Source organism: Eurytemora carolleeae, unplaced genomic scaffold (genome assembly GCF_000591075.1).
Source record: "Eurytemora carolleeae unplaced genomic scaffold, Eaff_2.0 scaffold908, whole genome shotgun sequence".
Classification (NCBI taxonomy): Eukaryota; Metazoa; Arthropoda; class Copepoda; order Calanoida; family Temoridae; genus Eurytemora; species Eurytemora carolleeae.
The window spans coordinates 1-23082 of record NW_019396796.1 but is presented as its reverse complement, the minus strand read 5'-3'; the positions used below and the strand labels follow the sequence as shown (position 1 = coordinate 23082).

The 23082-nt window shown below is 34.7% G+C and overlaps 2 protein-coding genes across 2 annotated transcripts; both read left to right on the top strand.

Moving 5' to 3' along the window:
* On the top strand, positions 1–19739 carry LOC111708776 (fibrillin-2-like). Its single transcript, XM_023482247.1, has 25 exons — positions 1–10; positions 70–1719; positions 1779–1846; positions 1964–2086; positions 2190–2350; positions 2434–2542; positions 3256–3322; positions 6061–6149; positions 6647–6764; positions 6917–7060; positions 7611–7676; positions 7972–8024; positions 8453–8581; positions 8789–8913; positions 9209–9290; positions 10069–10186; positions 10723–10869; positions 11478–11564; positions 11664–11796; positions 17063–17270; positions 17332–17598; positions 17854–18184; positions 18792–18858; positions 19139–19318; positions 19605–19739. Exons 1-25 carry the CDS (start codon positions 1–3, stop codon positions 19717–19719), a joined length of 4647 nt encoding a protein of 1548 aa, XP_023338015.1. The 3' UTR covers positions 19720–19739.
* LOC111708775 (uncharacterized) lies at positions 19711–21708 on the top strand. The gene is made up of 3 exons (XM_023482246.1): positions 19711–20497; positions 20716–20773; positions 21306–21708. Exons 1-3 carry the CDS (start codon positions 19723–19725, stop codon positions 21439–21441), a joined length of 969 nt encoding a protein of 322 aa, XP_023338014.1. The 5' UTR covers positions 19711–19722; the 3' UTR covers positions 21442–21708.
* The last annotated feature ends 1374 nt before the right edge of the window (positions 21709–23082 follow it).

Genomic DNA, 23082 nt, shown 5'->3' with positions numbered 1-23082 from the left:
ATGCTAATAGGTACAATAATAGTGATTATAATAATAATATTACTTTCATTGATGAATCAAATGATGCAGATGGTCCATCATACTATGATTATGATTATGGAGCCCAAGAAGAGAACTCTGGGGATACAAACAATATTGAAGAGTATACCGAGGAAGCATATAATCAGAATAATGAACAAGAGTACTCTACTGAGTATGATGACTATGGTGAGAAACAGAACAAAGCAAAGGAGATAAATGAGGATGAACGTGAATATGAGGATGAGTATCAGGAAGTAGAGGTTAAAGAAAATGATCTTAATAATGAAAAAGATTTGGTGGAAGTGGAGACAGAAGAAGTGAATACAGATAGAGACCAGTTAAAAGTAGAGGCTGAGAACAGGAACAACATTGCTGATATCAATCCATCTGAAGATGTGGAAAATTCACCTGTAGAGGATTATGAAGACACGCCTGAAAACAATAGAGAATATGAAAATGAGAATGACCAGAAAGAATACGATGAAGAATATGAAGATGATGATAATGAAAAGGTTAAGAAAGAACAAACAACCCAGGTTTCTGAAGTGCATTCAAATGAAATAAAGCCTCTAGAGATCACTGAAATAGATGAAGATTATGGCAATGAAACCTATGACAATGAAAATGAAGTCACAGAAACAGATGAAAGTGAATACAGAGAAGAAACAAAAAATGAAGTGCATTCAAATGAAATAAAGCCCATAGAGATCACTAAAGCAGATGAAGAAGAAGATTATGACAATGAAATCTATGACAATGAAAAAGAAGTCACAGAAAACGATGAAAGTGAATACAAAGAAGAAACAAATGATGAAACGCAAAACTATGATTATGGCAAAGAAAATGACAATGACTTGCCAGCAATTAATAAGAACACAAGTTTAGAGGATTTTGAAAGCAGTGGATATGAGCAAGAAAAGAATAAATCTTCTGGCCAGGATGAGTATGAAGACCATGAACATTATGATGACTATGACGAGAGTAGAGCAAAAGAAAAGGAACTAGAAATTAAGCAAAATATTTATGAAAAGTCTGATAGTGAAACTGAGGTTCATGTTGCAAAAGAAACCAAAGATTCTGACTTATATGAGTCTTCTGGGGATGTCGATTCTTACAGTGATTTAGATTCTGACTACTATGAAGAGTATGAGGAAGAGCCAGATAGTGTTGATCAGGATGGGGAACCGAATATGAAGAGCCAAGATGTCTACACTGAAAAGGATGGGGATGAAATTGATATCGATGAAGGGAAGGAAGACATAGATTATGATGAAAATAGGAAACCAGTCAAGGAAATCGATTTAAAGGAAGATGTAGAAGATTCCTCATCCTGGATTGAGGGATCTGGGTATAAAGTCACTGATGATGAAGATGAACTAGAATCATCTGGAATAATTTCAGCACCAGCTGCAGTTCCTTATCAAACAACCATGAAAACAATACTTACCCCTCCAACAACAATGAAAACACCAGTTCATGAAAGCTTCGAAAATACATTTGATGACGAAGATCTATATTTTGAGTCCTCTGGGGCGGAAGAAGAAGGATCAGGGATATTTCTGGAAGAGATAGGATCAACTGGTAGCAGCTTCAGACAAAACTTCTTTCTTCTGTATGAGGTTGATATTATGTCACTTGATGCAACTTGTATGGAAAACTTCCAGAGTGCCCCAACAATAAAAAATGCCGAAATAGCTGGTAAGTTTTTACCTCATTTTTATATTTATTTTTCATTTAGTTCAATAATTATATTTCAGGTTATGATGCAAGTAGAACAAACGTAGAACTCTCAAGAAAATATTCTGTTGTCACCTATAAATGCCAGGGATATAAATACAAATTGTATTTATTAAATAGATCGGAAAATATTTAGAACCACATTAAAACTATGTTTTTAGATTTTAGAATAAAGGATCTTTTGTATTTATATAATGATTGTTAGACTGGTTTTGAACTGGTAGATGATAGAATTGATTCCCTTTTCTGCAGTAATCTCAGATGGGTTGGAAAGCAACCTCGGTGTGAATTGATCAAAAATAGTCTTCCTCTAGATAACATCTGCCAGGTGAATTAAAATGAATCGAGTTCTCAGTATTTCATTTCACTTGATGATCTTTCCCTTTCTGTTTAACATGTAAAACATTTAAATATCAAATAAATATTTAAAGGATGGTGTTGGGAACTGTGATCAGCTGTGCTACATGGAGGATGGAAAACCGGTTTGCTCCTGCCACGAGGGATTCTACCTGGCTAAGGATGGAGACACCTGTGAAGATATTGATGAATGTAAGGAAAACAATGGTGGTTGTTCACAAATCTGCATTAACAGGTAGAAACAGATTAACAAGAATTAAATTTTCATTAAAAACTAATAATTTGTAAGTATCTAAATAAATTTATTTCAATGTTCAGGCCAGGAACCTTCTTATGTGAGTGTGGCTCTGGGTATAGTCTTCTTGATGAGAAAACCTGTCTTGATGTTAACGAATGTTTACTAAACAATGGGCATGGACCATGTCAGGTAAAGGTTTATCAATGTGATCTTTAGATCATCATGTATCATATGATTTTGTTCTCAGAGCAAAGTTGTTCTTTATAACTGTATGTTAAAGGATCCTAAATTTTAGTTAAGAATTATATACTGTATTCTCACTTACTGCATAGAACTCCTGCATTCTGATTTCATCCTCAAATTCTGATTTAAAGCTTATGTTTTTTGTTTATCTCTTTCATAATCTTGCTTTACATTACTCTATTCTTGTTTAGCACTCTCATATTTTTAATTTTTATTTCTCTATATTCTTGTTTAGCATCTCATATTCTTTCTTTATGGCACTTCTGTATTCATGTTTAGCACTCTTATATTTTGGCTTTTTATTACCCTATTATTGTTTATACTCTCATATTCTTGCTTCACATTACTCTACTCTTGTTTAGCACTCTCATTTTTTGCTTTTTATTACTCTATATTCTTGTTTAGCATCTCATATTCTTGCTTTATAGCACTTAAGAATTCTTGTTTAGCACTCTTATATTTTTGCTTTTTATTTCTCTATTCTTGTTTAGGACTTCTGTATTCTTGTTTAGCACTCTTATATTTGTGCTTTTCATTTCTCTATTCTTGTTTAGGACTTCTATATATTTGTTTAGCACTCTCGTATGTTTGCTTTATAGCACTTCTGTATTCTCGTTTATAGTTCCTGTATTCCTATTTTTTGTTCACTGTATTTTTAGGATTCCTGTGAAAACACAGAAGGAAGTTATCAATGTGGTTGTGATAATCTACCTGGAACCTCACTAGGTAAGCAAATATAACCCTGGGATGAACAACGTAGACTAAGTTGAATCAGTTTTCTTCTGCTTCATGACCCGGCAAAGCATTGAACTGGTTGAATTGGCAGTACGATATTCAACTACTTCTCGCTTTTCATAAAATCTGATCCCTGTTTTACAAGAAATTCAATAAATTATATACAAGTATGCAGTATGCGACTTTAGTGTAAACTGTACAGTGAATGTACAAAGCATAAATAATAACAACACAGATAGAACACTGGATGTCGTCTTTTCAAGATTTAGGGGTTTTTCGTTCACAATAACCCTAAGGCAGAAGCACAAAAGAGTTCCGCGCAGGCAGCGCATGCTCTCTCTCTGTCTTGTAATTCAAAGCTGCTGTGCGGAACTTCTTTGGGCTTCTGTCTCAAGGATTGTGAACGAAAAACCCCTAAATCTTGAAAAGACGACTTCTAGTGGTTTATCTGTGTTGTTATTAATCTATGGCACAAAGGTTCATGGTGATATCCCCGTAGTTTGTATATTATTCAGAGCTTTGCAATATGCATATTCAATATTCATATTTCTTTGTGTCAGAGTTAAAATCTTGCATCAAACAATTATATGATCAAAAATGTGTGGAGAGTGTTTAATTCTGACATTTTCTTCTGTATCGTTTCTAAAGCAGAAATGCACGATTAAAAATTAAAAATTACCATCTTCCGAAGAGAATATGATTGATATTTGGTGCATCCTTGATCAGACAATGGTTTAAAGAGTACCGTTGTGAATCCGACACGCCACTTTACAAATGGAAGGTCACGTGAAATTACATCTTCAATCCCTTTAAAGTATAAAATAACGAATAAAAAGCCTGTTCAACACTTTCCCTGCATTGTGCAGACCATGTAGTGCAGTTAAGTTTGAACAGGGCAGTAAACATGAGGAAATGCAGATGAAGTCACTGCTTTGTACATTAACTACATTTAGAAGACATTTTTATGATTGCTGTTCTATTCTCCATTGATGAATTTTGCCTAAAAAGTATTCATGAATGCAACACTATATATGTACACTGTATCTACCCCCACAAAGAATATTCCAGGCTTCTCCTTTCTCAACCCTGCATTGATTGTTTAAAGCTCTATTTTTATAAAACCTGTATTGATGCAAACATTTATCCAAAGAGAATAGAATATATATTAGAGTGGAATTTACTAGAAAAAAAGTGGAAAACGGCCATTTTGTTGTACTGTTTCCATACTGCAGGTGTACTTCACATAATTGTGCTATTTAACCTTTTGGGCCCTGGAACATCATTTTATAGAAAATCGAAAATTAATATTAAAAGAAATTCAAATTATGAAATAGGCCAATGATCATTTCACATAGACTCTATGCTTTTCACTTTACAAACGATGATTTTCTGTTATAACTATAAATCAAATTATGTTTTTTATTCAGCTAATTCATTTTATAAAGTTTATTTATCAGCTTTAAAAAATTCGAAATTGAAATGGATAGTCTAGGGAACATACTGTATTAATGTACTCTACTGCATATCATTTGTGAACATTTACATGACTTGTACAGTTTGAACTCCATTTCAGGCTGAAAGGGACTGACAAAATTCATACCGATGGATTGACTAAATTCCACTCTAATATATATTCTATTCTCTTCGCATTTATCAGTCTAAAACATTCATTTAAAAACATGTTTATAGGGAATGCAAGCAAAGTTTTTTAAGTTACCCGATCCATGCAAAGATGACAATGCCCGTTTTACAACGGCTCCCATAGAAGCTTAGATATCAATGTTTTGTTTCTTGCAACTGTTTATTTTCAATTACGGTTTCTCTGCGAAAGTATCTTGAGCATTTCTTTAATGGGAAATATCTGCTAATGTCTTCGAACATTGAAATGTTTCGCAATGGATTTCTTAGCAAATAATTATACTGAACAAAAAATCATTATATAAATGTAATGGAATAGAGAAATTACTGTAAATAAAAGTTCTATACTAATGCACTCAACAGTGTGGATATTCCTTGTTTTAAACAATATTCTGTTTGAGATTTAGATGACTAAATATAATGATTGTAATAAAACAATTAGAGAATTCAAACAGTGACTAAAAAAAATATAAACTTTTAGGAAGATGCAATTTTAATATTTTACTCTAAAAGGCAGAACAACGTGAAGAAGGATGCAATATTAACATTAATTAACTTTAGCCGGAGACGAACAAACGCAACAACCCGAGCTGTAGGAGGATAAAAAAAATAATCAAATTATGAACCTGCGGGAGGATGCTATATAAACATGATATATTTCTAGGTGTACACGTATTAACCTGTGGGAGGATGCAATATTATCATGATATATTTCTAGGTGGAGATGAGCACACATGTAAACCTGCGGGAGGATGCAATATTAACATGTTATATTTCTAGGTGGAGATGGGCACACGTGTAAACCTGCGGGAGGATGCAATATTAAAATGTAATATTTCTAGGTGGAGATGAGCACAGCATGTAAACCTGCGGGAGGATGCAATATTAACATGATATATTTCTAGGTGGAGATGAGCACACGTGTAAACCTGCGGAAGGATGCAATATTAACATGATATATTTCTAGGGGGAGATGAGCACACATGTAAACCTGTGGGAGGATGCAATATTGACATGATATATTTCTAGGTGGAGATGAGCACACATGTAAACCTGTGGGAGGATGCAATATTAACATGATATGTTTCTAGGTGGAGATGAGCACACATGTAAACCTGTGGGAGGATGCAATGTTAACAATGGAGGATGTTCTCACACCTGTATTGACAGTTATAATCAGGTAGAAAGAGTGTTTTATCATTTATTGCTTTAATCTACTAATGTAAAGTTGTAAAATTCTTTTCTGCTAGCTATGTAATGTACAGTCTATATGTACATGTACATAACTATTTAAAAGTATTCTTAATGTTTTTTTTCCCATTTACTGTACTGTTGTAAGGTTTTCTGTATGTATTCTGCTAGTTATGTACTGTACTGTTGTAATGTGTTCTGGATGTGTCCTGCTGTTTATGTACTGTACCGTTCTAAGGTGTTCTGGATGTGTCCTGCTGGTTTTGTACTGTACTGTTGTAAGTTGTTCTGTATGTGCTATGCTGGTTTTGTACTGTACTGTTGTAAGGTGTTCTGTATGTGTTCTGCTGGTTATGTACTGTACTGTTGTAAGGTATTCTGCTGGTTATGTACTGTACTGTTGTAAGGTGTTCTGTATGTGTTCTGCTGGTTATGTACTGTACTGTTGTAAGGTGCTCTGCTGGTTATGTACTGTACTGTTGTAAGGTGTTCTGTATGTGTCCTGCTGGTTATGTACTGGGAGCTGACTGGAAGGAATGTGAGGATGTGAATGAGTGTGAGACAGATAACAATGACTGCTCCCAACTTTGTATAAATGTACCAGGTAACAGGAAAATGTTCTAAAACTTTCATTTGCTAATAGAATTGTTTTCGGAAAACTAAAATTTTTGCAAAATCGATTTATTTAATTAAACTATAAACTGCTTAAAAAGCCAGTTATGTTCTTTCTCTAAGTGAAACCTTTCATCTGTTTAGGTTCTGCTCATTGTGCGTGCATGAGAGGGTTTGAGATGTTACAGAACTCAAGCTGTGTAGACATTAATGAATGCGAGATTGACAATGTTTGCTCTCAGACATGCACTAACACAGAGGGATCTTATCTTTGCTCTTGTGACACAGGTTTTAAACATAAAAGTATTTATAGATGAGCGAGTATTTTGCGCGTGAAACGTTCGATCGTGCGCCTTACAGTAGTGAATATACAATATAAAATACAGGTATAGTCAAAGTGTGGTATATTAAGGATATATCTTGGGTCTTGACAGATAGATATAGTGTGGTATATTAAGGATATCCGATATATGCTGGGTCCTGACAGTAAAGATATAGTGTGGTATATTCAGGATATATCCTTGGTCCTGCCAGTATAGATATAGTGTGGTATATTAAGGATATATGCTGGGTCCTGACAGTATAGGTATAGTGTGGTAATTTAAGGATATATTCTGGGTCCTGACAGTATAGGTATAGTGTGGTATATTAAGGATATATGCTGGGTCCTGACAGTATCGGTATAGTGTGGTATATTAAGGGTATATGCTGGGTCCTGACAGTAGGTATAGTGTGGTATATTAAGGATATATGCTGGGTCCTGACAGATAGGTATAGTGTGGTATATTAAGGATATAACCTGGGTCCTGACAGTATAGGTATAGTGTGGTATATTAAGGATATATGCTGGGTCCTGACAGGGTTGAATGTGAGGATATTGATGAATGTCTAGTGGACAATGGAGGTAAGATTAAAGTAAATCTATCTAACCTAAACCATTGAAAATATCTTAAACCGGATCCTTGAATTCACAACTTCATACTCAAGTAAGAGTTAGAGTCTAGAGATTATTAATTTAAAACGAGACTGAACAATATAAAATAAATTCTAGTTTCAATCGTTGCTGTGTAAAAGAAAATATCAATCATGCCAATTGTTCCGGAAAAAAATGGTTTCATTTCGGTTCAGCCGTTCTGATGTTCAATTTGCAGCAATAATTTAAATATTTCAATTGCTTCTTATTTTTAAATTCCCGTTAGGTTGTTCTCAGTTATGTATTAACAAGGAAGGAAGTATGGAGTGCGGATGTCAGGTATAAAATGTACCTAGAAGAACGCTATACGCTATTTATATAAAAAACGCTACACTAATAAAACACTACCTATATAAAATGCTACACTAATAAAACACTACCTATATAAAATGCTACACTAATAAAACACTACCATAGAAAATGCTTCTCATAAAAAAACTATTTATATAAAACGCTTCCATAAACTATGGAATGAATATCGCTTTTGTTCTTTCTTTTACCAAGAAATATTGTAATTTGTTGAAACTGATATATTTATAAATAGTTGGGTTGTAAACTTGTAAAAAAATAACTCTCCAGCCACATCTCATAATTAAAAGAAAAAAGATAACGACGAGAATTTCACTGTTTTCTGGTTTCCACTTTATATAAAATATTTTCAATAAAATAATAATAATTTATTACTCATCCTTCTTTGAATTGATAAGGTTGGGTTCCATCTGGACTCTGATACTGGAGAATGTGAGGATGATGACGAATGCTCCAGGTTGGAAGGATTGTGTGAACACGGAGACTGTATTAATACTGCTGGAAGTTACACATGCAGCTGCCATCAGGTTTATGATAATGATTTTAAAGAATATTTAACTTAACAATCAGGTTGAAGAATATTTTATATATATATTTTATAAGTAAATCAGGCAAATGTACTTAAAGTTACAATCAAGACACATCTACACAACCCTTCATCTCCAGTCAATAAAAATGTGTCTCTGTAAAATATTGTTTCAGTGATCTTTGTCTCGTATAGTTCTCATGTTTAGGGATTTGAATATACCGAAGGATCATGCAGTGATGTGAACGAGTGTGAGGATGACCCTTGCGGCGAGGTCGGGGTCTGTACAAATCTACCTGGAAGCTATGAATGCATGTGTCAACCTGGTTACAGGTAAACTAAAATAATATAAAAAAAATTGCAAAAAAGGGATTGTTCACGTAATATTGAAGGATTCTTTGCTTAAAAGAGTGTGCCTTAAAAACTCTAGTTGAGAAACAAGAGTGGTGAACTAGAGGTCGTTTTTTTTGTATAAATTCACAGATTGCTTCATGGAACAAGCAGATTGAAAACAAAAATATCTCTTTCATCTCTTTGATCTGAATCTTTAATGCCACTTTACCAAACTTGAAATCCCTTTAAACAGCATTTAAAGAACACAGTTTAATTTGATAAAGTTAAATTTTAGTTTTACTGGATTTTCTTGTATGGATCTTGACGAGTGCATGATTGGAAATCCTTGCGTTCATGGAAACTGTACAAATCTGGAGGTAATACAACCAGTTAGGATTGTATTATTATGGGTACAAAAAAATAAGATGTAATCGTTCCGGTCTAGTCCCAGCAAGCTTTCCCTATCTCCAACTAAAAGTGTTTTTAAACAACCAGTTGTCAAATTTTTGGACATTTTTAAAATCTGTTTAACATTTTTTATTTAACAACGTAAACTTGCGAGAGCCACTCAAAAACAGATTTTACTCAAAATTTAGGTTTGAAAAAAAACTTATGCAATTATTTTTTTTGTTTTTTCAATTATTTTAAGAAAATATAAGTTTTTCATTCAGTTTTATGTAATATTTAATGTTAGTCATTTACTGATTTGGTGTGAATTTTATCTATATAATAAAGCTCTTTGTTCGTATATATACCAAGTTAGCTGATTTTTTTTAGGAAACCCATGGGTACCCGGTACCCGGGGGTGACATAGGCTAAAAAATCAATATTTGTTTTCTTCAAAATTTGAAATTTAAAAAAAAAATGTCCTGTGTTTTTAAAATTCCACGTGAAACTCCGGGCACTTCAGCTTGTAATTTATGATTTACATTCGAGAATTTCCAAACCAAAATTATAATTAAAATTTTGAGTATCTCCAAACATAAAACGTCCAACAAAATATTTTCTTATTGTCAGATATTTTAGAAAGATATAAAAATGGTCAAAAAGTAAGACATCGGTTAAAAATGGACTCTCATCTTTTAACTAGCGGGTTTTATAGCTTAAGAATGTAGTAAATTTTTGTTAAAACAATTTGTATAAATCCATATTTAGGGTGGATATGATTGTGAATGTGAACCTGGATATTATGAGGAGGAAGGAACATGTCTGGATATCGATGAGTGTATTGTATCCAATCCTTGCGGAGTGGGAGTCTGCATCAATATAATGGGTAAAATTCAATATACAGAAGATATCAAATAAAAAAGAAAAGTGGGTTGAAAGAAAATTAGAATTTTTTTTTTGGAAATATAATCATAAAGTTTGAAATAAAAGTCCTGTGGAAAAAAGTTTTAGAAATAATAGGTTTTTGGAAGTTTCTACCATTTTCAGGCTTTTGTTTTCCAGGGAACCCAAAAACCAAGACTTTACTTGACATAATTGGAAACTAAAAACATTTTCCCAGGTTTCCCGCTACTTCTCGCAGTTTGGTCCAGTAACTTAGGAAGCTTTGACTTTCGATCACAATTTGAACTATTGAACATAAATTTTTCTCTTCTATACTTTTTTGTGTGTAAATGAGTTTTTAATGAATAAGACAACTCCGTAAGTTTAAATATTGACATAATTATTGAATTCCAATTGAAGAAACCAAGGTAAGTACATAGTAACTCTCCTACATAGATTTCTAAGTAGGAATTTAAACATGATATTGCATTCCTGGAAACTAGAGGATTAAAATAAATCCTGGCTTATTTATATATCTAGGAAATTATGATTGCTCCTGCCCAGCTGGATATGAGAGAAAGGACGGAGGTTGTCATGATATTGATGAATGTCTGGTTTCCAACCCTTGCGGTCAACATGGAGATTGTTCTAATTTACCTGGATCCCACCACTGCACATGTCATCCAGGTTATCTTTCTTCTACAGTAAAACCCAAAAAATTTTGGAAAGGGAAGACGACTTTAAAAGTAAAGTGTTGTTTTGTCCAATAAACTTGAGACACAGCAAATTTTAGAGTAAACAGACCCATTTCACTTAATAAGTGATTTAAAAAGTTACTAGTATAACTATTTGCTTTGTAAAAACATCAAATACACTTTAATATTGCTATAATGTCGCCTTCCTATTCCAAAATTTTCTGGTTCTCACTGTAGTATTCTTTAAAGAAATATAAATATTCTGATCTATAAGCGAGAGGAAATTGGGCTTGTAAAATATTATAAAGGATCTGATTAATTATGTAAAACTTTTTTTCTAATCCTGATATCTCAGTAACATTATTTCGACTGAATTAAATAGTCAGAGTTTGAAAGTTCACACTATCAAGTTGCAAAGATATAAGGATGATAAAATTAGAAAGGGAAATTTAGAAAGAAAAAAACTCCTTTATCTCAATATCTTAAATGGCCAAAAAAGTGTTTATTAATATAAAAAAAAAACTATGCATTTTTTCTGGAAAAATATTTTTCGTCAAGCTATTATTGATATTATAAGATGATTAACCTAAATGGTTTCAGGGTTTGAGCTGATGAACGGAGAGTGCAAAGATATAGACGAATGTTTGATTAACCCTTGTATCGGAGGAAAATGCACTAATCTATTAGGAATAGAAAACCTTCAGAAACAAAATTTAAAAAAAAAATTTGAAGTTCTCAATTGAAATCATTTTGATTACAACTGCTTAAACTAAGGTTGGATATCAGGAAGTTTTGAGTGTATGTGTAATCCTGGATTTCTCCTGGATGGATTAACATGTATAGATATCAACGAATGTTCAGAAAACAATGGTGGATGTCATCATACCTGCGTAAATACAATCGGATCTAGAACCTGCATGTAAGTATTGATTTTCAAATTCTTAGTGACAACTTCACAAAAAAAGGATAACAAAGTCCAAACTGCTGATATTAAATTTTTCCGGCAGTCGTACTTCACCTACATGTGAGTAAATATCCCAGTATTTAACTGGAAATATAGTTCTACACGTGAGCTAATATCTAACTATTCAACTAGAGATATAGTTCTACATGTGAGTAAATATCCCAGTATTTAACTAGAAATATAGTTCTACACGTGAGTAAATATCTCAGTATTCAACTAGAGATATAGTTCTACACGTGAGTAAATATCTCAGTACTCAACTAGAAATATAGTTCCACGCGTAAGTAAATACTTAAGTATTCAATTAAAAATACAGTTCTACACATGAGTAAATATCCCAGTATTCAACTAGAGATAAAGTTCTACACGTGAGTAAATATCCCAGTATTCAACTAGAAATACAGTTCTACACGTGAGTAAATATCCCAGTATTCAACTAAGATACAGTTCTACACATGAGTAAATATCCCAGTATTCAACAAGAGATACAGTTCTACACGTGAATAAATATCCCAGTATTTAACTAGAAATATAGTTCTACACGTGAGCAAATATCTAACTATTCAACTAGAGATATAGTTCTACATGTGAGTAAATATCCCAGTATTTAACTATAAATATAGTTCTACACGTGAGTAAATATCTCAGTATTCAACTAGAGATATAGTTCTACACGTGAGTAAATATCTCAGTATGCAACTAAAAATACAGTTCTATACGTGAGTAAAAATCCCAGTATTCAACTAGAGATACAATTATACACATGAGTAAATATCCCAGTATTCAACTAGAGATACAGTTCTACACGTGAGTAAATATCCCAGTATTCAACTAAGATACAGTTCTACACATGAGTAAATATTCCAGTATGCAACTAGAAATACAGTTCTATACGTAAGTAAATACTTAAGTATTCAATTATAAATACAGTTCTACACATGAGTAAATATCCCAGTATTCAACTAGAGATACAGTTCTACACGTGAATAAATATCTCAGTATTTAACTAGAAATATAGTTCTACATGCGAGCAAATATCTAACTATTCAACTAGAGATATAGTTCTACATGTGAGTAAATATCCCAGTATTTAACTATAAATATAGTTCTACACGTGAGTAAATATTTTAGTATTCAACTAGAGATATAGTTCTACATGTGAGTAAATATCTCAGTACTCAACTAGAAATATAGTTCTACACGTAAGTAAATACTTAAGTATTCAATTATAAATACAGTTCTACACATGAGTAAATATCCCAGTATTCAACTAGAGATATAGTTCTACACGTGAGTAAATATCCCAGTATGCAACTAGAAATACAGTTCTACACTTGAGTAAATATCCCAGTATTCAACTAGAGATACAATTATACACATGAGTAAATATCCCAGTATTCAACTAGAGATACAGTTCTTCACGTGAGTAAATATCCCAGTATTCAACTAAGATACAGTTCTACACATGAGTAAATATTCCAGTATTCAACTAGAGATACAGTTCTACACGTGAATAAATATCCCAGTAGTTAACTAGAAATATAGTTCTACACGTGAGTAAATATCCCAGTATTCATTCACAGAACAATATTTCTAATTGAATACTGATATAGTTTTACACGTGAGTAAATATATCAGTATTCAATTAGAAATATAATTCAACACGTGAGTAAATATCCCAGTATTCAACTAGAAATATAGTTCTACACATGAGTAAATATCCCAGTATTTAACTAGAGATATAGTTCTACACGTGAGTAAATATCCCAGTATTCAACTAAAAATATAGTTCTACACGTGAGTAAATATCCCAGTATGCAACTAGAAATACAGTTCTACACGTGAGTAAATATCCCAGTATTCAACTAGAAAAACAGTTCTACACATGAGTAAATATCCCAGTATTTAACTAGAAATATAGTTCTGCACGTGAGTAAATATCCCAGTTTTCAACTAGAAATATAGTTCTACACGTGAGTAAATATCCCAGTATCTAACTAGAAATATAGTTCTACACGTGAGTAAATATCCCAGTTTTCAACTAGAAATATAGTTCTACACGAGAGTAAATATCCCAGTTTTCAACTAGAAATATTGCTCTGTGAATGAATAGAATAAAGTAGGAGGTCTGCACTACTGTTATGGAAAGAATCCATTTAAATAAAGATTTCAATTGCATTGCAGACTGCAAACTTCAGGTTTAATACGATCTAAACCCATTCTGGTCAAATCTTGCATTAACAGGACTTAACAGACTTATCTGCTTTAATTGGGTGGAATACAGTCTCAAAATTTCATGGAGAGTTAATTTTAATGAAATTAAGATTTTTTTGATAAAATCTATGAGTTTTCCGAACATTAAATTAATATGATCATGGTTACTAATACAGCTTTGCGTTCTAACAAAAACTACGAATTTGAATTCTTGCATCAAGAAACCATTATGGGTTTAAAATTAATAGTTTTTACAGGTACCTTGCAATAAAAAATAACGTTTTTGTATAAACTAGATTTTTAAAATAAATTAAACTATAGTTTTCTACAAAACGGATAATTTTACGCTTATATAAATATATAACTCATAAAATATAATTAAAAGTTTGCAAAAAAAGAGATAAAAAAATAATAAAAAAGTGAAATATGGCTGATTGTATGACAGCCTAAGTGCTATACGACTATTCGATGGTTAAAGATGTCAACCCCCTAAATAATATTTTAGCGTAGAAAAATAATAGATTTTTTAGCAGACTACTCAGGAAGACTTGTAAGGAATTGAGTGGGTGGTATGTATGAGTCACTCCTTCTTTTGGAATCTTATAATTAGTTCGGACTCTAAACAAGGTCTGTGCAAACTTACCAAGACCAAGATAAGCCGGCTCTCTTTACTATACTGCGAGCAGTATTCACGCTCATATTCATATTCAATATTCATACAAGGCTTCATGTATAAATTATCCGTTTTAAGCATCTCATATAACTTCTTTTAGATAAACTCTCCTTTTATTAAGCCCCCCTCCTATAAATGGCCTCAAATACTATAAATTGGTCCCTCCTATAAATTGCCTCGAATACTAGAAATTNTTGCTTTAAATACTAGAAATCCCTCCCCTTCTTCCTAGAAATGGCCTCGAATACTAGAAATCCTCCCTCCCCTCCAATAAATGGCCTCCAATACTAGAAATTGCTCTTCCTTCCTCCTAAAAATGGCCTCCAATACTAGAAATTATTGTAATAATCCAGATTACCCCTAATCATGTTATTATGGTGGATGAGAACCCAAAACTAAAATCTGCTCCGTAAAAGGTTTGAATATCCATGGATAAATTAAGGATGACAAATAAGGATTGCGATGAGGATCAACTACAAATATGCCGCTTACGCACTCCAATCCATCAAATTCTTTATATCTTCGTTATACAATTAGCCATAATATTTTATTCAACAAAAACTAATCGAATCGGACCTAAAGCTTATTTATTTGATAAGAAATATCTTTTTTGCTGCAAATTTTAACTATCAGCTTTATTTTTTGTATTTTGTTTCTTTACAAATTGTACAATAATTTTAGGAATAGAAATTGAATGTATATAAAAGACAATGAAATCATTATAATACATCTAAATCAAGAAAATTCTAAGATTACAATGACCATGATGTTTGATGTAAATTGAAGTGGATTCTAGAATTAGAATTACTCCTTTAAATGGATAAATGAAGAATAATATAAGTCTAGGATATGTAATATGTATATACGTAAAATAAAGAGGATTCTAGAATGAATATAAATCCTTGTCTAAAACTGTAGAGGATTCTAGAATGAATATATCTCCTTGACTATAACTGTAGAGGATTCTAGAATGAATATAACTCCTTGTCTATAACTGTAGAGGATTCTAGAATGAATATAACTCCACGTCTATAACTGTAGAGGATTCTAGGATGACTATGACTCCATGTATATTGTATGTACGTAAATGTAGAGGATTCTAGGATGATTATGACTCCATGTATATTGTATGTACGTAAATGAAGAGGATTCTAGGATGATTATGACTCCATGTATATTGTATGTACGTAAATGAAGAGGATTCTAGGATGATTATGACTCCATGTCTACAAATAAAAGGATTCTAGGTCGGATGAGTATGACTCCATCTATATATAAATTTGGCTTGTCTGTCTGTTTGGCTGTCTGTTTGTTTGTATCCAATAAACGTCAAAACGGCTGAACCGATCGGGCCCACATTTTTTGTGGGACATCTAGGGACCCCAGGGAAGGTTTATGAATGATCAAAATTTCAAATATTTGTCTCCATCAAAATTCGATCCTCATTAAATTTTTGAAAATATTGAAAATCCACAGAATTTTTTTTGTGAAAATCCGCGAATTATTTTTGTTTTGTTTTACGATGTTCACAAAGAGAACATGTTCACATTTAATTTAGAAGATGAGCGCGAAGCGCCCTCTAAGGCTAGTATGTCTATAAATGAATAGGATCCTACGATGAATATGGCTCCATTCCTATAAATGAATAGGATCCTACGATAAATATGGCTGCACGCCAATAAATGAATAGGATTCTAGGATTAGTGTAACTATGTTTATAAATAAATAGTATTATTCTACGATGAATTTAACTCCTAGGTTTGACTCCATGTCTTTAAATGAATAGGATTCTAGGATGAGCTTAACTCCAGGTCTATAAATGAATAGGATTCTTGAATGAGTTTAAATCCAGGTCTATAAATGAATAGGATTCTAGAATGAGTTTAACTCAATGTCTATGAATGAATGGGATTCTAGGATGGGTTTGACTCTATGTCTATGCAGTTTACTTGAAGTGAAATAAATATGGTTGACAAGGGTTTGTCTGCTCCTGAGTAATGATATCTACCCTGAGACCTGAATTCCTATTTGGTTCTGAACCCGCAGGATTATGTATTCATCTCCTTAACAGGATAGGTAGGGATCGGGGTGCGGGGGGATTAGGGGTAATCAGAACCTAAATCTTCCAGATATTAAAAGTGTCAAGCTTTAAGTTGAGTGTTGGGTACCATTAAGAATGTGTCTAATTATCCCACAATCTACATGTATCTTCTTAAATGAATTTATTTTTCTTTTCATACATTTTATTGTTTGTTTTCAATCGGGCCCAATATTATATATAATATATGATATATCTACAATCTACATATATATTTTAGCGTGTTCTTATTTCAGGTGTGAATCAGGGTTTAATCTTCACCCTGAGGATGAAACTAAATGCGAGGATAGAGATGAATGTGCAGAGGACAACGGAGGTTGTGATCAGACCTGTATCAATACTCCAGGAGGACATAGATGTGAATGCAGGTCTGGTTTTGTACTCCAGGGAGGTCAATGCGAGGATATCGATGAATGCAAGATTAATAATGGAGGTTGTGAACAGGTTAGATTTTTGAAAATAAAAAGATCATAAATATTTCAAAAATCTACATATTTTTTGTTAGGATTGTAAAAACACTCCAGGGGGTAGAGAATGTCTCTGTAAGAGAGGATTTCTCTCCCATCCTCACAATCAATCTATCTGTGTCGATATTGACGAGTGTACGGAGTCTAATGGTGGTTGTGATCAGATTTGTTGGAACTTCCCTGGTGGTCGGAGGTGTGATTGCCGGAAGGGGTTTCAGCTTCTCTATGATAAACTAACATGCGGAGATCTGAACGAGTGTACAAAACAAAATGGTGGATGCTCTCACTCGTGTACAAATGTTGAGGAATGTTAATGATAATTTTGAATATTTTAAACATTAACAAAGAATATACGAAATTTGATGTGTAATGTGCACCCCTCTTTCTTAAAAATAGCAACCTCCCAGAACTATCTCTATATTTTAAACTAATCTAACCTGTAAGGATAATAACGGAAGGTTGCTCTGTTTAAAAAGGTGTGGCGGGGATTATTGGTCCAGAAAAACAACGAGAGCACGTTTATACTTTATTCATTCTTCAATAATCATAGACATTGACAGGGTGGATATATATGTGGATGCCCGGCTGACCACGAACTAGGACCTGATGGAAGGACGTGTGTTCAGATTGAGAAAATAATGTGTCCTCGTATACTAGGACCAAGGTTTGGATTCTACAAGTGTACCCGGAGAAGGACTAGTCTTGGATATGAGGTTGGAACCAAGTGTATGATGAAGTGCAGGAAAGGGTTTAAACCTGTCTCTGACTCCAGGAAAAAATGTATGGAGGACGGAGGGTGGCGAGGGGACGAGGGTGAATGTCGTCCTCTCACCTGTCCTCAGCTTTTCCAACCAACCAATGGAAGGGTTGAGCCGACAAATTGTGTATCAGGTAAATAACCTCGATATGTCAAATCCAACCGATTAATTGGAATATAAATATGTAATTGGAGAAATAAATCTAACCTAGATCTTAACATGCTGATAGTAAATCCTCCCCTGACTAGACTGATAAGATATGATTAATGTTTAGTTAGATCACTCAGATTGTTAAACCGGAGTACTCTATAAATCCTAGTATAGCAGATTTAACCGTCTTCATTAAACCAAATGATAAAGTTGACGGACGATTTAGAACCCTCTCTCCCTGATATGACTGCGATCCTAGTTATGAGGGCAAGAACTTTTTATTGTCCCACCATATCTTACATCTAGGGGTTGATTTATTCAATTCTTTCTAAGATTTATTATAAGATTCTATAAAGATGGTTTCATTTCTTAATTATTAAATAATCATAACTGGTTTGGTTAGACAAAAACAAGGGGGGCCAGGGGGTTACACAGAATTAGAATTAACAGTTTATGTAATCTGAAAGATCAGATATGTCCAGCAAGAAGCTTTATATTCAATTTTCAGACAAAAAGTGTTCATGCCATAAATCATGTATAAGATGTAGATACAAAATAGAATGTATGATTAAATATAAAATATGTTTGAGGACCGAACCCATTAAATACAAAGTGTGAATTTCTCTGCAATTCTGGATATAAGCTAAGCGGATCAAGGTAAGGATAACATTTATATGATTAATCTTTTAATTCTTAAATTAAAAGAATTGAACACTTGCCTCAAACAAACATCTTTGCAACCTGATGATGTAAACCTTCAAAGCGTTGACCATGCTTAATCTAACAGAATCTATAGTTATAGATAGGTCAACAAAATCAGGTTTGAATGTTATAAGAATCAGAAAACTAGAGTTTAAGTCAATTGTTCAGTTCCTTTTAAGGTTACATTTTATTTAAGCATATTTACGCATCTTTCAGCTTTCATTCTTACTTACAGGCACGCTAAGTGTGGTGGAAAAGAGGAATGGAAGTATTTTGAAGGACCTCCATCTTGTGTCTCAGATTTCCCGCCACCATTTATAATGTGTCCATCAGACCAAACCAAACCTTTGCCCCAAGGATCGTCTTCGGTTTATGTTATGTTTCCTCAACCTAAAACCAATGTTGATTGGTTCAGGTAAAATATTTCAACTTCATGCACAATTATTAAGTCTTAGCAACTCCGTTTTTGATTATATTTCTCATGCTTTACTAAATCAAATACCTATTTTCCTGAATGGTGCCTTCTGGACCACCTTTATGTTCTATGCTCCATTATTCAAACATTAAGTTAATGAACCAGACAACTGAAAGGTGAACAAACGGGACAATTTTCAATAATTCTAATCCTTAAATCACAAGAAACCAATTTTTTCTTTAAACCAAAAAATGTCTTCTGATCTACAGTTAATTAATAATCTTAGGTATGTTGAGTCAAATCCAAGTTGGGCAAAGCAGTTGGAGGGAGAGATGAAACTAGGACGTCACGTCCTGGAATTCAAAGCTCGGAGCCCAGGATCCAACCAAACAGCATCCTAACAAATGGTAATACACGTGAAGGATACAGAACCTCCTCGAGTAGTGAGCTGTCCCCACTCCTTCGTCGACCACCTGGAGAGAGGACAAAAGATAAAAAGGATAACTTGGGAGGAACCTGTATTTAAGGATAATGTTGCAATCCAACACGTGATGGCCTCATATCTTCCTGGACATTATTTCTCCGAGGGTCGCCATCATGTTCTCTACCAGGCTGCAGACGGAGACGGAAACAGAGCTAGATGTGGATTCACGATCACTCTTAAACAAAGAGAAATTTCTCACTATCATAAAACCCCGAAACCTAGTTCCAGAAAATTTTACAATCCCCAGCAGCATCTACCGCCACCTATCGCTGTTCCCTCGCCTCGGCACCTGCAGATACCTCAGCAATGCCACGACGTCCCAACGGTTCCAAACGGTCGAATGGCATGTATTGATAGAAAAGACAGTAAGAAGTGTACTCCAGTCTGTGAAAGAGGTCATGTGTTCTACCAGAAGTTCAGCTACCGTCCCCCAACATATCTCTGTTCATCCAGAAGAATAGATTGGAAGATAAACAGATTCATTCCTGACTGTTCTCCGGTAAAGAAAACTCTGACAGCTGGGATGTGTCCTGAAGGTTGGGAAGCTAGAGATAACACGTGTATCGCCTGTCCTCCGGGTATGTACCGAAACACAGCGTCCCTTTGTCAGCTCTGCTCTCAGGGAACATTCTCAGACCAGTTCGGTGCTAAGGATTGCCAGCAGTGCTCTCCAGGAGAATACACAAACAGCCTTGGTAATGACGTAAAATAAGTAAATTATAATGAACTAAAACAAATTCGATCTGTTTAACACTGTTTGCAACTTCGGGATTTTGTAGGTTCGGGCAAATATAATTCCGGCAAATGTAACGTCGGAATTTTGTCTTTCGATCTTTTGTAATTCGGCAAGTAATCAAATCCTTTATCTTCTAATTGTTATGCTTCTGGTTTGATGAACCTGACTTTGTTTCAGGTTCAAGGCATCAAAGTGATTGTAAGCCAGGCAACTACGGGAAGAAGAATAGAGGAAGGCAAGTCTGAACCTTATACATTACATTTTTATCTGAATATGTATTGGAAGCAAAACATGATGCTTTAGTTGTATTAAATCAACATGATTTAAACTATAAAGGTTCTTATTACATTTTTTTATAAAATCCCAATTCTAAATCAAGTCAAACTATTAGCTTTAACGCCACTAAAATAATTCATTTTTATATCACTGAATTTCCTGTCTGTTATATATGTAACTGAATACTACAGGGTGTCCCACGAAACATGACAGTTAGTGTATAATTTAAAATGTCCTCTTACATAATTACTCAAGTTGTTTAATACCAAAGAGAATAATAAGAATATTTAATGGTAGTCATATTACAGTAAAATTGATTTCAAAGTAAAATATATTTTAGTAAAAGATTTTATTGAACGAAAAAAGGCTAAAAATCTTTAATATCTATTGCAGTATAGGAAAGAAGACATTCAAAATTATTTACCAACTGTCATTTTTCGTGAGAAACCCTGTATATCCCTCGAGTAAAATTAATATTTTTGTTTGTACAGAATTGTACAAAGTGTACATAGAGGAGGCAGAACAGGATTATTACATTACAACAGTTGGTTAAACGAGGAACCCTACAGGTGCAGTACAGTTGGTTTAAAAAGAAACGCTACAGGTACAGTACAGTTGTTTAAATAAGGAACCCTACAGGTGCAGTACAGTTGGTTAAACAAGGAACCCTACAGGTGCAGTACAGTTAGTTTAACAAGGAAGCCCACAGGCGCAGTACAGTTGGTCTAATAAGGAACCCTACAGGTACAGTACAGTTGGTTTATTAAGGAACCCTACAGGTGCAGTACAGTTGGTTTATTAAGGAACCCTACAGGTGCAGTACAGTTGGTTTAAAAAGAAACGCTACAGGTACAGTACAGTTGGTTTATTAAGGAACCCTACAGGTGCAGTACAGTTGGTTTATTAAGGAACCCTACAGGTGCAGTACAGTTGGTTTANGAAATGCCCTATCTATGAAATGTCCTATCCATGAAATGTCATATCTATGAAATGTGCTATCTTTTAAATGTTCTATCAATGAAATGTCCTATCTATGAAATGTCCTATCTATGAAATGTCCTATCTATGAAATATCTTTCTATGAAATTTCTTCCTATGAAATGCCACAACGCCATTTTTCACCCCTTCATGCCTTCTCCGGGCCCCAGTCCCTACCCTCTACCAGGATACCAGTTCTCACTCTCTACCAGGATACCAGTCCCAACCCTCTACCAGGATACCAGCCCCAACCTTCCACCAGGAGACCAGTCCTCACCCTCTACCAGAATAGTAGTCCCCAACCTCTACCAGGATACCAGTCCTCACCCTCTACTGCAGGATACCAGTCCCAACCCTCTACCAGGATACCAGTTCTCACTCTCTACCAGGATACCAATCCTCACCCTCTACCAGGATACCAGTCCCCACCCTCTACCAGGATACCAGTCCAAACCCTCTCACAGGATACCAGTCCCCACCCTCTACCAGAAAACCAGTTCTCACCCTCTATCAGGATACCAGTCCCCACCCTCTCCCAGGATACCAGTTCTAACCCTCTACCAGGACACCAGTCATCACCCTCTACCAGGATACCAGTCCTCACCCTCTACCAGGACACCAGTTCTCACCGTCTACCAGGATATCAGTTCTCACCCTCTACCAGGATACCAGTTCTCACTCTCTTCCAGGATACCAGTCCTCACCTTCTACCAGGATACCAGTCCTCACCCTCTACCAGGATACCAGTTGTCACTTTCTACCAGGATACCAGTCCTAACCCTCTACCAGGATACCAGTTCTCACCCTCTACCAGGATACTAATCCCCACCCTCTACCAGGAGACCAGTCCCCACCCTCTACCAGGATACCAGTCCTCACCCTCTACCAGGATACCAGTACTCACCCTCTACCAGGATACCAGTCCTCACCCTCTACCAGGATACCAGTCCAAACCCTCTACCAGTATACCAGTCCTCACCCTCTTCCAGGATACCGATCCCCAACTCTCTACCAGGCAGTCCTACCAGTTCTCACTCTCTACCAGGATAACAGTCCTCACCCTCTACCAGGACACCAGTTCTCACCCTCTACCAGGACACCAGTCCTCACCCTCTACCAGGATACCAGTTCTCACTCTCTACCAGGATACCAGTCCTCACCCTCTACCAGGATACTAGTCCTCACCCTCTACCAGGACACCAGTTCTCACCCTCTACCAGGACACCAGTCCTCACCCTCTTCCAGGATACCAGTTCTCACTCTCTACCAGGATACCAGTCCTCACCCTCT